At 36.7% G+C, this 12,569-nt stretch overlaps 1 protein-coding gene and 1 long non-coding RNA gene across 4 annotated transcripts in view; one reads left to right on the forward strand and one right to left on the reverse strand.

Annotated features, from left to right (window-relative positions):
* The window catches only part of LOC121928500, a 108,188-nt gene extending 103,511 nt beyond the window's left edge, over window positions 1-4,677 (reverse strand). The window contains exon 1 of the long non-coding RNA XR_006103514.1: window positions 4,252-4,677. This is a non-coding gene — a long non-coding RNA (uncharacterized LOC121928500). The remainder of the gene's footprint in view (window positions 1-4,251) is intronic.
* The window catches only part of NFIA (nuclear factor I A), a 599,011-nt gene continuing 588,172 nt past the window's right edge, over window positions 1,731-12,569 (forward strand). Inside the window, exon 1 of one of the 3 annotated variants that reach the window (XM_042463280.1) lies at window positions 1,731-1,971. In XM_042463280.1, the coding sequence (XP_042319214.1) occupies window positions 1,876-1,971 (96 nt within the window). In that variant the 5' untranslated portion in view covers window positions 1,731-1,875. The remainder of the gene's footprint in view (window positions 1,972-12,569) is intronic. The other 2 variants (XM_042463282.1, XM_042463279.1) reach the window with 2 other exon arrangements.

The raw sequence follows: 12,569 nt of genomic DNA on the forward strand, positions 1-12,569 counted from the left end.
GTTCTTATTAATGAGAATTGTTAAATCTTATTTATATTCTTATTTATACTACTCACAATTTTGCAGTTGGGACGCATATTTTTAGAAAGCTAATGTATGAAACTCATATTACTACACAAAATATCTGTGCATCACATCAAAAGTTCTCAGTTGTATCCTTCCTTTTCAAGTAAGAAAAGTGGGCTTTGACATCTAAAATGGGACTGCCAGTTTCCCTGAAAATAAGGTATTTTTATGATCTCCTATTTCCCATAATCCACCAAAATGAAACACTTTCTCTTTGGGTAAAGTGGAAGGGCGTATTTAAAAGTTCCTTCACATATTGTTGAATGAAAATAAGTTACTGGGTGGAGTTAATGGAACTACATATTCCAAAAGAGTGGGACTAAAAGGTAAAATGTATTTTGGTTAATACCTACCTATTAGCCTACAGATAACATCATATAGCTGCAGGGAGTAAATGCCACTGAAGCTAGATGAACCTATTTCCAAGTAACCATTAACGCACTCAACTAAAAAGACAAAGGATACAAGTTATATGGCTGACTATATTTTTCCAAAGACATCCCATAAAAAATGTCACTTGGTGCATAAAACTGCAGAATTGTCCCTTTACACACATGTATCTCTCTGTGTGTATATTACATCATGCATATTACATCATGTGTAAACCAGGGGGTGTGTAACAATGGAACCTGCTGCAAATATGAGTGAAAAGCACTTGGCAAGGGCACCAGACATGACCAAAAAGTAATGTCAAATACAATAGGCTGTTCTGTACTGGGACAGCAGGAAGAAAACTGATGTTCATAAATTTGGGTCATGGTGTGCTAGTTTTGTGTGGCATCTCCTGGTGTGCAGATATTTGGAGGCATGTGGTGAATTTGGATAACTTGGTGTTTTGGTTTGTCAGGCTTTGGAAAACAGGACTCTAGTAGATTACATTAAAACCATACAGGAAATGGAGGTGGTTCTTATTCAGAGGTCCATTGTCCGAGTAACTATTTGTGTGCCAACAAACTCTTTTAAAGGCATGCTCTGTTATAAAAAATAAAAAATAAAAGTTCAGCAGGATGGAGAGAAATTTTAGATGTTATTTTTACACAAATGCATTATTATTTCTACAAAAGATAAATCACTGAAGAAAAACAAAACCCTTAAGCTATTTAAAACTATATTGTGCTTTTCTTCCTTAAAATGAATGTGTGCAAATACACACACATACACATAGATACAGATATAGATTTTTTAAAAATGGAACCTTCATTACAGTGTGTAGGTTTTTTCCCTTGATCGCATTCATGGGAAAAGTAGCTGTGATAAACAGATACTGAATCAGACTGGAAATTCTCTTTTTCAGGAGGGGGGGTGGAGAGAAACAAACCCAAAACATTGCATGATAGTCTCTAAGCAGTTCCATCTGTCAAGCAGAAATTTTAGGCTAATAGCCTGTGGCAATCTCCCTCTGCAGTCCACTACCTGCCTTTGTCCTACTAAGTCTCTATTCATTTTTTTTTAAAGCTAGTTGAGGGGGGAAGAGAGGAAAAAAGGAAAGGGGAAAATCTTGCAGACTAAAATCATCTGAATGATGAAGCCTTAATTTTATCCTCCTCTCTTTGATGTTAAGCGGTGCCTTCTTACTTTAAAAGGGGGGAGGGAGAGAGAGAGAGAGAGAGGAGAAGACAGTGCTAGGAGCAGATGACTTTTCATCCCCACTTCACCTTGCCACTGGGTTTGTGAGAGATTGGTTCACTGTCAAGGAGACTTTTTTTTACCCATGATTCCATATGGTATGGACCGGGCTACATGTTGCCCAACATGCCAGTGCAAATGTTTTCTCAATTAGGTGTCTTATCTCCCGTGAGTTAGCATCAGATGAAGCTTGCTGACAGCATAATGGCAGGGAAAACCTCCGACGGATCCATCAAATGGCAGCTCTGCTATGACATCTCGGCCAGAACTTGGTGGATGGTGAGTTGGCAGCACGGCTGCTTTTTTTCCCTCCCTTCCTTTTTCTACTTTCCCTCCCTCTTTGAGAAAATGTCCCAGTCCTCACATTTATCAAATTAACATTTGATTTTTTTTCACACTCTTCAGTGGAGCAGCCCTCTACTTGTCCCACTTGTGTATTTTTCCTCTGTAACAGGAGACTGTTCATATGCCCTACAGTTAAGACACTGGCAGCTTCCCCCTGCACCTCTTTCTTTCTCTTTTAGTTTGCTTTATAAAAGTATGTGGACAAGTAGCTTCAAAAGCTTTCTTTTCAAAAAAAGCAACTTTTCCTCTATTTGGGAGTCCTTATTGGTGTTATATGTTGCAATGTGGCACAGCAGGTTCTTGTTGTCTTTCTGTGGTCATATCGTTGTATGTGTGGAAGAAATATAAAATGTGCCCATAAATAATATTTTGCCAGGCAAGGATCAGAAGTAAAAGAGAAATGAAGTTTGAGACATTTTCAGAATGTACAATTCCAGTAAAATTCTCTAATAGTATTTTTAGAATTGAATCCATGACGTGTGAATGTCTCATCAAACGACCTAGTCTAACTTTTCCCTTCATTGTTTACATTAGAATAGATTCCTATTTGGTGATGATCTGGAGCTGGGTGTTACAGATCCCACTTGAATGTCTTTTGGGTTCAATTAAAAGTTTTAATAAAGTTCCGACAGGCACTCTCAGAATGAGTTAACTTGTATGTCATGGTCACTCGGGCCAGACAACCTTTGACATCTTGAATCTATCAGAGGTACAGTGAGTTAGGAGGATGCACAATAGCCCATTGTGGCAGAAGATGCAAACCCTGTTGTGTCAGAGAGAGCCTTCAAATCATTACTGCCCTTGTTAGTCTGCTGTCCGTTAGAGCTTAATTTGTTAGCAGGGCTGCTTCTTTTCTTCCTTTCCTTTTTTTTCCCCTTCCAATTTTCTGTAATTATAATTCTTGTGGCAAAGCGTGAATTTTTTTTAAAGTGTTTTTGAAGAAGAGAAATTTTGCTGCTGGGACAATGAACGTATTATCTGCTTCTAACTGGACCGTGAACCTCTCCATTCAGTTCACATAGATATTACGGTTCATTTTTGTTTTTGTTTTTTGTTTTTAAAGAGACTGGTGAGTGGAATTACAATGACACTGATCATGCTGTTATTTTGCATGATATGCTCAAAGAAGTAAGTGGGAGCAGAGAGATCTTCATACATACACATGCACCCATATACACACAGAGAAGAAACATCACTCAGATCAATTTTTGGTGTCAGCCGGAGAAGTTTAGGATGCCTGCAGACTTGGAAGACATGGGAAAGTGAAATATGGAAGGATTTCATTCTGCAACTTGGCGGTATTGGTTGCTTGCATCAAAAGGTGTTGGATGGAACTTTTATTCATTAGAAAGGTTTAACTGGTGGTTGTCGGCTAAATATTACATGCCGATTCTGGTTAACTAAAATAGAGGAAGCCTAACCACTTTATTCATACTATCAATTTTCCAATTAGACTTTCTTTCAGAAGCAAATACAGAAAGGATGGTGTGGGATGCTCTGAAACTGACTCACTATTTGTATGTCTGATTAACTTGTTAAATATTGAAATGTGACTATTATTGAATTGAAGCTGTTTGCACTTCTTTAGTACATAACATTTGATGCCATACTGTAATTTTAAACTCTTCTAATATTCCTGTTTGAATTGTTTTGTTTCTATAAATGTGAAGCAATAGACTTTATATATCATCTCCCTCTTTAGAAGTATATCAGAAGGCTGTTGTTGTTGTTTTAAAAAACAGTTATTATGCAGATGTCTTACTATTCTGAATAATACATACATACATATAATTATATCATATAATTCTGGAAACATTTAGCAATGCACTTGACAAGAAAATAAATAAGCTTCATTACTACACAGGCTATTGTTTAGATGAAATGTGATGGGAAGTTCTTATTAAAGCTTTAACATGCTACATAATTTATTTTCTAAAAATACATACTCAAAAATCACATTGCTAAAAGTTAGTGAACTAAAACTATATATAGTTTGAAATGAAACATGCAAGATTTTGTACAATAGACTTGTCCGTTTTCAGACAAGGATTCAATTATTGGTACAAAAGTAAGCAATTTTGATGCACGCACTTTAATACAAAGCATATTTTAACCCCCTGAAACTTCATCACATCTGCTAAGTTCTTTTAATCAAAACTCAGCTACACAATGGATTTTAACATACAAAGACAAAAAGGAAGCTTTGAAAGTTACCTCATGCATCGTCTGGCTTCACAAAAAATCTCGGCTACTGCCTACTGCTAAACTTCAGTTGGGTACTGCCAGCATACAAAGAGATGAGTGAATGCCCCTTTCCACCCGCATGGACTCAGCTGCCAACTGTGTGATATGCAATTTTGTTTTTTAATGAGTCGTAAACAATTTATGTGTGCCAATGAAGCAAGTTTGTTTTATTTCTGAGAAGCAGGTTTGGAATTGGTTTGAAGTGGCTGCCGTCTCTACTGTATGCGAGTACGCTGTCCAAATTTAAAGGTTCTGTGTCATTTTGATGAAAAGACCTATTATAATGAAAGAAATGGCTGTATGAAAGGGTGGGCATAGTAATCTCTTAGGCTCGGACACACTCACGCTCTCACTCTCTCCCCCCTTACACTCTCTCTGGCATGATTTCAGTCCAGTCTAGAGTGTGTTTGTAGCAAGATAGTTGCTTGGTTGGCTGTCTAGTAAAAATGAAAGCTCTCTAGTACCTTTAGAATAAATGGCTTATGGGTGTGTGGACTTGTCTGTGTGCGTGTATGCACTTTTTTTAAAAAATGGTTTTATCGTGTAGACTTTTTACTCCATCTTATGTCCATTCCCATCTATGGTCTTCTTCTTACCTTCACCTGACAAGAGTAGTTTGCCTTGTTAGTATCTTGTACAATGTAATGAAAAACTTTCACATTTAAATCAAATATTGACTGCTATTTTATTATTTCAGTGGGTCTTACTACCAAGCCATAGGTTCAGTAACATCAGTCACTTGATAGGACTGTAAGCAAGAGTCAGTACCTGCACACATTTTAACAATAATTACATTTGTTGTAACAACTTACAAGAAATCTTTTGAAATCTAACCCTCCCTCCCTCATGCTTTAATCATGTCATTCTTGAAACAGATATTAATTTAGGCTAGCACTCACATGACAGCTTTGGTTTTAAAAGTTTGGGATATGTAGAAGTGCAACATGAAATAAATTGGCACACCCAAAATTCACAAACTGTAAAGTTGGAAACTCTTAAGAAATTTTGTTTAGTTGAACAATGTAATATACCAACAAGTATTTAACATGTTGAAATAAGTTTTCAAAAGTTGTGTACTATAGCAAATCGACTAAGCCTGCTTCATCAATATTTGTTCCCCATTTATCAATACCACTTCTAGAACCAGTTCAGGTGCCAAACTGATGTAAAGATGAGTTCCTGAACAAAAGTAAAAAGAATGAATCTCAATGATAGGTGGATATGGCTGAAATCAAAATCAGTATTTCTTACAGACATGTACATTGCATGATTATGAACTTGCTCCTTTAATAATAAACACAATGTTTGGGAAGGGAAGAGTATCTACTTCCAAGAAGAAACATATACACATGCCTTTATTTGTTAAAACATGTTCTTTATAATATCAAAACTTTGTGACAGGAAAACCTATTTCATTGTATTTGTTTTTACCTGCTTACAATAGTAATTCAGAGACCAAAGCGACTAATGTTTCATTATGCTTCATAATCCTTATTTTTATGATGCCCTGTTTCATTTAACTACTAACTACTATTTTAAAATCTGAAGGGGGTGTTATATGTGTATTTTACATTTCCTTCTACCATATTGGCATTCTGTGTTGTCAGTAAAAGTGATCAAAATTGTCCAGCAAATCTCTAAAGTACCTAAAACGCACCAAAATGGAGAAAAAAAATAGGCAACTCTTGATTTAAAGATCCTATACCAGAATGTCTTGTTTTGATGTACATCTCTTTGAAAGCAGTGGCAAGGTGTACCCAAATTTCCTTTTTAAAAGAAGTATACTAAATCCCTTAGAATTTTTCATGTGTCCATCCATACCTTTGCCAGTCTTTAGAAAAATACTAAAATATGATATTATACTGAAATTTTATTTACATTCATGATAAAAGAATGGTATACTTCCAAAACTGTATACTACCTATGAAAAGAAAATCTGAATCTTTTAATAATATTTATTGCCCATACACACACACAAATGCACAAAACAGACTAACAACCCTTTTATTGTTTATGGCATTTTTCTAGGGTGCTTACTTTCTATACCATTGAGGTTGCAATCCTGTATTCTTCCGCTGGACCCTAATGGGCCTCCATTTGAAGCAGGCATGTATAGGATTGCACAACAAATATCTTGTTTTTTGTTGTACCGTTCCCAGTTAGTTTTTCAGATATACATTCTACCTCCATTTCATTTCTACCCTCTTCCTTCACCTGTCCTGAATATTGTTAGGAATGTTTCTAATTTAAAAACGAAAGAGCCAGTGGCTGATTAGAAGACAGGAAATTGGAGGATTAAACTGTCTGGTTGAACTTCCTTTACTTATCAGCACTCAGTACCTTATACTAGATTATAAACTCAACAACAGTTACAATGTTATTTTCCATGTTCTGCTTAATTTTTCTTTCTTTAGAAAATCTGGACGTCAGGCAGTTTGTGACTCTGAGCCAAGTTCAGTTGTTTGCAGCATTTGCTAAAAGAGATGTGAATCATTATGGACATTACAAAGATCTGTTCATCTTTTTGTTTCAAGATTTGTTTGAAAGTGTGTGTGCCCAATGTATTTGAACATATAAACAATTGACATTGAACCAAGTATCAGATAATGCAGAACTTTATGAGGGAAATTGCATTATTTGGTAAGAGGAAAATGCCTCACGGTAATCCTTATTAAAACCTTTCCTCCTCTGAAACATTCAGAATCTTTTGTAATACCATAGTAAAGCCATGTAACACGATGGAGGAATAGCAAGATTACCAGTGTGCCTTACAAAAACATCAGAGATGGGTGTTCCAGGTCATACTTAGGTAGGAAAAAGCAATTTGCTTTTTTCAAGTTACCCCATAGCAAGAAGGAAGGGTGTGAAGAACAGTTAAGAAACATTTCTTTTTCACAGTTAAACCAGAACTGTTCAAGCCCACATCAACATTTAACTGATTCTTTTTGGGAGGCACAGAAGAGCTTGACACTCCTTTTACTACTAAGTCATTGAAGTAGAGAAGGAAGTCTCCCAAAAGATGTACACCATACAAGGAAATGGTTCAAAGACTTGGAGAAGCTAATGTACCTCATCCCCTCAAGGCCTTATAAACCCCTCAAGTTTGTAAGAACTTATTTATAATATGCTAATGTCTAATAGTTAGAAATAAGCTAATGACAGGAGAGCCTTAGGTGGGATTTCAGTTCAGATATCATTAGATTTTTTTTTCCCCTGTAGAATGTTATTGCTACCATTATTCTACGTTTTGGTTTTCTGATAATACTTTAACTCTCCTCTGAATGCCATGGAAAATATGGCATACAAAGATATCTATGTAAACAGTGGTGCCAAAAGGTCTCAGATATGATGCTGCGGATATACTAGCAATGAAGGTTACTGGCAACCATAGGCCCAGGATTTTTGTTTTACTATTAATATATTAATAGCAATTATTTACAGTAGTTATCAATAGGCATTATTATGCTATCCAGCAATAATTGGGTAAAGCAGATTGGTCTCAAGATCTAGACCTCTCCCTAAATATCACTCAAAGGTGTGTGCATGTTTAGGGATTTCCAAATCAGGCAAGATATTACAAAAATCACACAGGAAAAGAACTCTACACTTAATTTTGAAATCATTTGGTTCTCATGGTGTCGTAAGATGGCAAAATAGGAAGAACTTGCTTAAAACTGAATGAAAGTTCCATTGGGTGAATTGATGGTTTTCAATTGGAATGATCCATGAACATGTTAAGAAATGGAGTGGGATGATCCTCTGTTTTTGAAAACACAAAATATAGCACTATACACGGCTCCATCCTGGTGAATCACATTTGCCCCTTTATTGGTAGTAAACAGAGAAGAACCACACAATCTCTATATTAATATATTTTATAGACAGAATAATATTTTTTTAAAATCAATAGAAAGCAAACTGGGTAGCTGTACCTAGTGGCTGGAGACGACACAGAGAATAAAATTCCCAGCTGCAGGTAGTGCAAAATTCTCTCCCTGCTCTTTCTAGAAGATCTTTATGTTTTCTTTACTTCTAGCTACCACTATTTACTACGGCTTGTAATTAGAAGGATGCAATATTGGGGAGGCTTGTTCAGGCTGTTAACATTATTTGAATGCCAGTCTGATAACTGCATGCTGAAGCTTATGCCTTTCTTTGCTATTTCAGATGTAACACTCAGGCAGTAGGCATGACTGAGAATCCATTGCATATGACTCCAGCTAGGCCATCACTATAGAAAATGCATCAATTTGTGTCTGAATCTGTAGTCAGCAATAAGTTATTGACAGAATTCTAGATCATTTCTCTAATGGGATTGACAGAATAACTCAATAGACAGTAAAATATTCATCATTCTAGCTGTGTAGAAAAGAACAAGTGGAAACAGAAGTTGAAATCATTTTAAAACACTTATGACATATTACATTGGCAGTGAGATACTTTGGAGTAGAAAGGAAAAGAAATCTGATTTTCTTTATGTGTTCTACATATTAAAACTATATGCTAATTGAATAGCATTTCATTGTATTGAACAGACACAATAAAGAAAGAGGGATCAGCAACTAAGAAGTTGTTTATGATTAATGATTAAAATATATCTCAAAACTGCTTAAAGACCAACCAGGCACAAGGTTTAGGAGTGTTAACATATTGGAAATAATAGTGTCTGTCCCAAAGAGCTTTGGATTTATGGCTACTATAATCAAAGCTCTGGATTGTTTCCCATATACCAGATTGCTGAGACATGGTTATGGGTAATCTATGCATTCCTTGAAGAGACAAAACAGATATATTAACTAATGAAGCTGAATTCAAACCATTTGCTGCATGTAAACATAGATTTTCCAGGGGACTGCTCAGAATAAACTTAACCACCATCATGTCATGTCATGAAATGGTATAATGCAGACACCACATACTTCATAGATTTTTACTTCCCAAACTGCAGCACACTTGCTTTCAAAGGCTCCTGTACTATGCTCAGTCCACATTAACTACACAATTAGATTTGAGCATTTAACCGCAATTCTGAAAAATGGGGCTAAGTCACTATTCTGTTGTGATAATGGGGCAAATATCACTTCGAGGAAAAACCCCCACAAAGGTAGAAATTGACAATAGAAATAGAAGGTAAGATGTAGTGCAGAATCTAGCAGACATGGGAGGAGAGTTTCCATTTTCCTAATGCAATACTCAGAAACACCTAATTCTACTCTGGTGCTGGGAGATAAAGAATATTCACCCATGATTAAAAAGCATGTCTCACTATGAAAACAATTGTCAACTGCTATGGTATTTTTCATCTGTGTTCGAGGCTGAGTAGACCAATGGTGAGGGTTTTTTCCCCTTCAGCAGCAGCAATAGCCCCCCCCCCCCAGAAAAAGGTTTACGCAAACCTCCCATTGTTTTGCATAAAAGTGGTGGGAGGTTATACATACACACAATGCTTTTTGCTCAACAGTTATATTTTTGAGTACAAAAAAATGACATTTTCCCCCCAAAGGGAGGGAAAATGTCATTGAAAATGTAAAAAGTTTCACATGTGGCAAGAGAAAACATTCAAAATTAACAAAATAAGGCTAGGTCAAGGGCAGATTTCTTTAACACTGGTAATACAGCACTAGTGCAATGTTGGATTGAGGCTGAGTCTATTGCTATAGGACTTCTATAATATGCCTTTATTACTGTTTTATACAAATTACAAGTTTGTCTTTCCTTCCAGATATATATGCAAAGGGATCTTGTAGCACCTTTAAGTTGTAGCATAAGCTTTTGTAGACTTGGTCGACATCTTCCATGAATCTGAAGTAGACCAAATCAATGAAGGCTTATGGTACAACTTCTTTTGCACAGTTAGTCTCAAAGGTGCAACAAGTTCCCTTTGCATATTGATATTTCAGACTAACAAAACTCAGTCTCTGAATTCTTCCAGATGTAAAGAAAACCAAATCGGATGAGCCATTATATTTTGTTGCTATAGACACAATATCTCATGCCAACTGTACCAGATCATTCTGGCAAGATTTTAGAGGGCTTGAAATAACTACAAAGCATTTTCTTTTCTGAACCAGTGGGTGATTATTTATGAATTAGTGGACTCTTATTTTAGAGAGCAATTGCTAATACTGTTATCTCAAGATGGTGGCAAAGCAATGTGTGACTCCTAGAACCAAACTGTTTTATAGCTTTGAGTCTGTGCTGCAATGAAACAATCAGCATACATCATGCAATAGTTGTGGTGTGAGAAGGCACAATAGTTTTGGTGTGACAAGTTCCCAGAAATTTTCCTTGTACTTTAGTACAGTCTCTCTTACTTTCCCCTTCTGTTTTTTGTTTCATAGTGAAACAGTAGACCTGGGGTTTTGCACTTTCTGCTTAGAACATACATCAGTATCTTTGGTAGACCTTTGTTCAGCATGTTTCTTCCAGGTTTATAGTCTCTTCTGCCCACATATTCACATTCAGTGATGAGGAATTTTTTTTTCAGCAGGCTTTTCAAAAATAGAAATCTCTCTGAAGTGTAGTGATGATGTACAGTTTAAGGATGTAGACATGTGATCATACTCTTCATTAACCAATTTAACATGTGCCTGTGAGACTGACTCCCTTGTGCTTATTCCGTTGTATGAGTGAATGTAATTAACGTAGGTTTAAAAGCAAAAAAAGAAGTCTATCCACAATGTTGTGTGTGTTCATTAGGCCAACTTCCTTGGCATATGGGGGTCTCCATTAAGATACTTGTGCTGCACAAATAGATGCCAAGGGCAGGTACCCAAGAGTACACATAACACTCTGGGGGACTATTTGACGTGGCTCCTTGCCCACTCACCAGTCTGGATAATGCCTGAATAGCATTTTAGTGGAACATACAAATAAGATTTGATCCAGGGCTTTGTGATCAAGACTGCATTCAGAACAAGATATTTTAAAATATCTATTCCCCCAACCCCCTGAAAATCTGTTCTAGAGGTCTGGGACCCTCCAGAAAGGCATGGGATGTGGTATGGGATTACTGTAATCCAGCGCAACAGATGGACCTCAGGGAAGAAATACCTGCATAAAAATATCTAATGTGGGCCCCCTATAGGACCTGCCTGGAGGCAGCAGCCATAGGAGATAACCAATTAAATTTTCTACAATTTCCTGGAGTAATGCTAGGCAAGCATCACTTAGTAAATTTAAGTGTTTCATAACTTAATTCTTGTCAGAGTATGAGGTACCTGTTTAAGCATCAGTTGTGGGTCCTGCCATGGTTCCAGGGCTTTGACAAGCAGCTGCCCAAGAATGCCTGTGCTGGTTTGGGCTGTTGTTGTTGTTGTTGTTGTTGTTGTTGCCACTGATGTTGAAGCATGTTCACTCATTCATGAAATGAAACAAGCCTCAATAGTGATTTACAACAATCAGTAATGAGAGAGTGCATGTCCTAGGGATGGGAAAGAATTTAATTTCAATTTGTTCTTGTATAACTTTTCAAAAAATTTGTAGAATTTTATCACATATACAATGGAAAAAACTGAAAATTAAAAAAATAGATATGGTGGAAAATGTGATCAGAGTTGTGCTAAGGACTCATGCTGAGGTAAATATTGTGTCAGTGGTTGCACCTTCTTTGATAATGAGCAAACGTGGCATCCTAATCTGAGTTATGCAAGTGGTGTTACATTGGTGTAAGCATTGCACTTTCTAGGAAGCTGCAAGATTGCTCCATTTCACCTGGTGGTTCATTTAAGGAGTAAACAAACCATTATGAAACAGGTGAGTATAATGTATTGTCCTGTATAACTCCAGTGTAGCTACAATACTGTACAGGTATGCCAAATATCTGCCAATAAGTGACAGATGTCCATGCCATCCGTTTTTATTTCAAGAAGCTCCTGCTATTTGGTAGGCAGGAATAATATCTCCATCTCCATGCTGGTGATATCTACCATGGAATTTGTCAAGTGTAGTTGGGTTATAATTGCATATCAGTTTGTTTTTGAAGAGTTTACCAAATCAATGTTTTCTGGTTGATCAATGGGACCAGCTTCACCTCTGCTTTGCCTCAGTGGTCTTTCTGAAAGACCTGTGGGCCACTGGAAATGAATGACTACATCTAGAGTGAAAATCAAAATGTCTGCGGCTATGATCCCAATCTACAGGCGGTTTAGCTCCAGCCCTTGGACTACAGGGAATGGAGAGACATATGAGACACCTGTTGGAAGTTGTATGTTGACTTTGTAATTGAAAGCAATAAGAATGTCAGCCTGACACAAGAGTGGGAATCATGCAGCCTCCAGATGTTGCTG

The sequence above is a fragment of the Sceloporus undulatus genome, chromosome 4, assembly GCF_019175285.1.
Source record: "Sceloporus undulatus isolate JIND9_A2432 ecotype Alabama chromosome 4, SceUnd_v1.1, whole genome shotgun sequence".
Lineage (NCBI taxonomy): Eukaryota > Metazoa > Chordata > Lepidosauria > Squamata > Phrynosomatidae > Sceloporus > Sceloporus undulatus.